This window comes from Elephantulus edwardii, unplaced genomic scaffold (genome assembly GCF_000299155.1).
Source record: "Elephantulus edwardii isolate Elephantulus edwardi_28Jun2011 unplaced genomic scaffold, EleEdw1.0 scaffold00057, whole genome shotgun sequence".
NCBI lineage: Eukaryota > Metazoa > Chordata > Mammalia > Macroscelidea > Macroscelididae > Elephantulus > Elephantulus edwardii.
In genome coordinates this window covers 12559927-12560750 of record NW_006399807.1, presented here as the reverse complement: position 1 = coordinate 12560750, position 824 = coordinate 12559927, and the positions used below count along the sequence as shown (strand labels likewise).

Genomic DNA, 824 nt, shown 5'->3' with positions numbered 1-824 from the left:
GGCTGTTAATCACTCGGAAGAGATAGCCCATTCTTCTTCCAAGGAGCAGCTGGTGGATTTGAACTGTGTGCTTTTGGGATTACAGCACAGCTTCTTACCACTAGGCCACCAGAGCTCCTAAGAATGGTATATTTATGGAAATATTTGACCATTGCAAGTTTCTCTATTAGGGGAAATTTTATATATATATATATATATATATACATGTGCATATTTCATGTTTTATGTGTTAATTTACTCATTCATGAAAACAATAGTGCATTATTTTATTCTTACTTTCCACATTAATCGCCATATTTCACAGCTGAGATGGATATAACATATTTTTTACCTCTTTAAATCTTACAGCATTAATCATTAGAAAAGAAAAAAAATGAGTGGAAATAAAGTCACTGATTCAAAGGAAAGTGGAGAATATGAAGATGACTTTGAAAAGGATCTAGAATGGTTAATTAATGAAAAAGAAGAAGATAGTGTCAACATAATAGAGGTATATAAAAATTGGCAATAGAATTTATAATAATTATGTTAGCAAAATACCAAAATACTTTGCAATACATGATAGATTCTACTTAGTTTACAAAATGTCTTTGATGTAAATGGACTAAATATCATTATCCCCATTTTAGAGATGAGGAAATTGAGTTAAAACGTACTCGAAGGCATAGGGGCTGCTGGTAAAAGAATAAGATTAGCACTTAATAAAGATAAAGTTATAGTTTGCATAATATAAATAATACAATTATAATTTATTATAGCAAAAGTAAAAACAAATAGTTAATCTTTACATGAACTTGAAGAAAACCATGTTTGTTTGTTTTTTT

The 824-nt window shown here is 29.0% G+C and overlaps 1 protein-coding gene across 1 annotated transcript in view; it reads left to right on the top strand.

The window, feature by feature from the left end:
• The first annotated feature begins 373 nt into the window (after nucleotides 1–373).
• The window catches only part of CCDC181 (coiled-coil domain containing 181), a 34813-nt gene continuing 34362 nt past the window's right edge, over nucleotides 374–824 (top strand). The window contains exon 1 of the mRNA XM_006887411.1: nucleotides 374–490. Within this exon, the coding sequence (XP_006887473.1) occupies nucleotides 374–490 (117 nt within the window). The remainder of the gene's footprint in view (nucleotides 491–824) is intronic.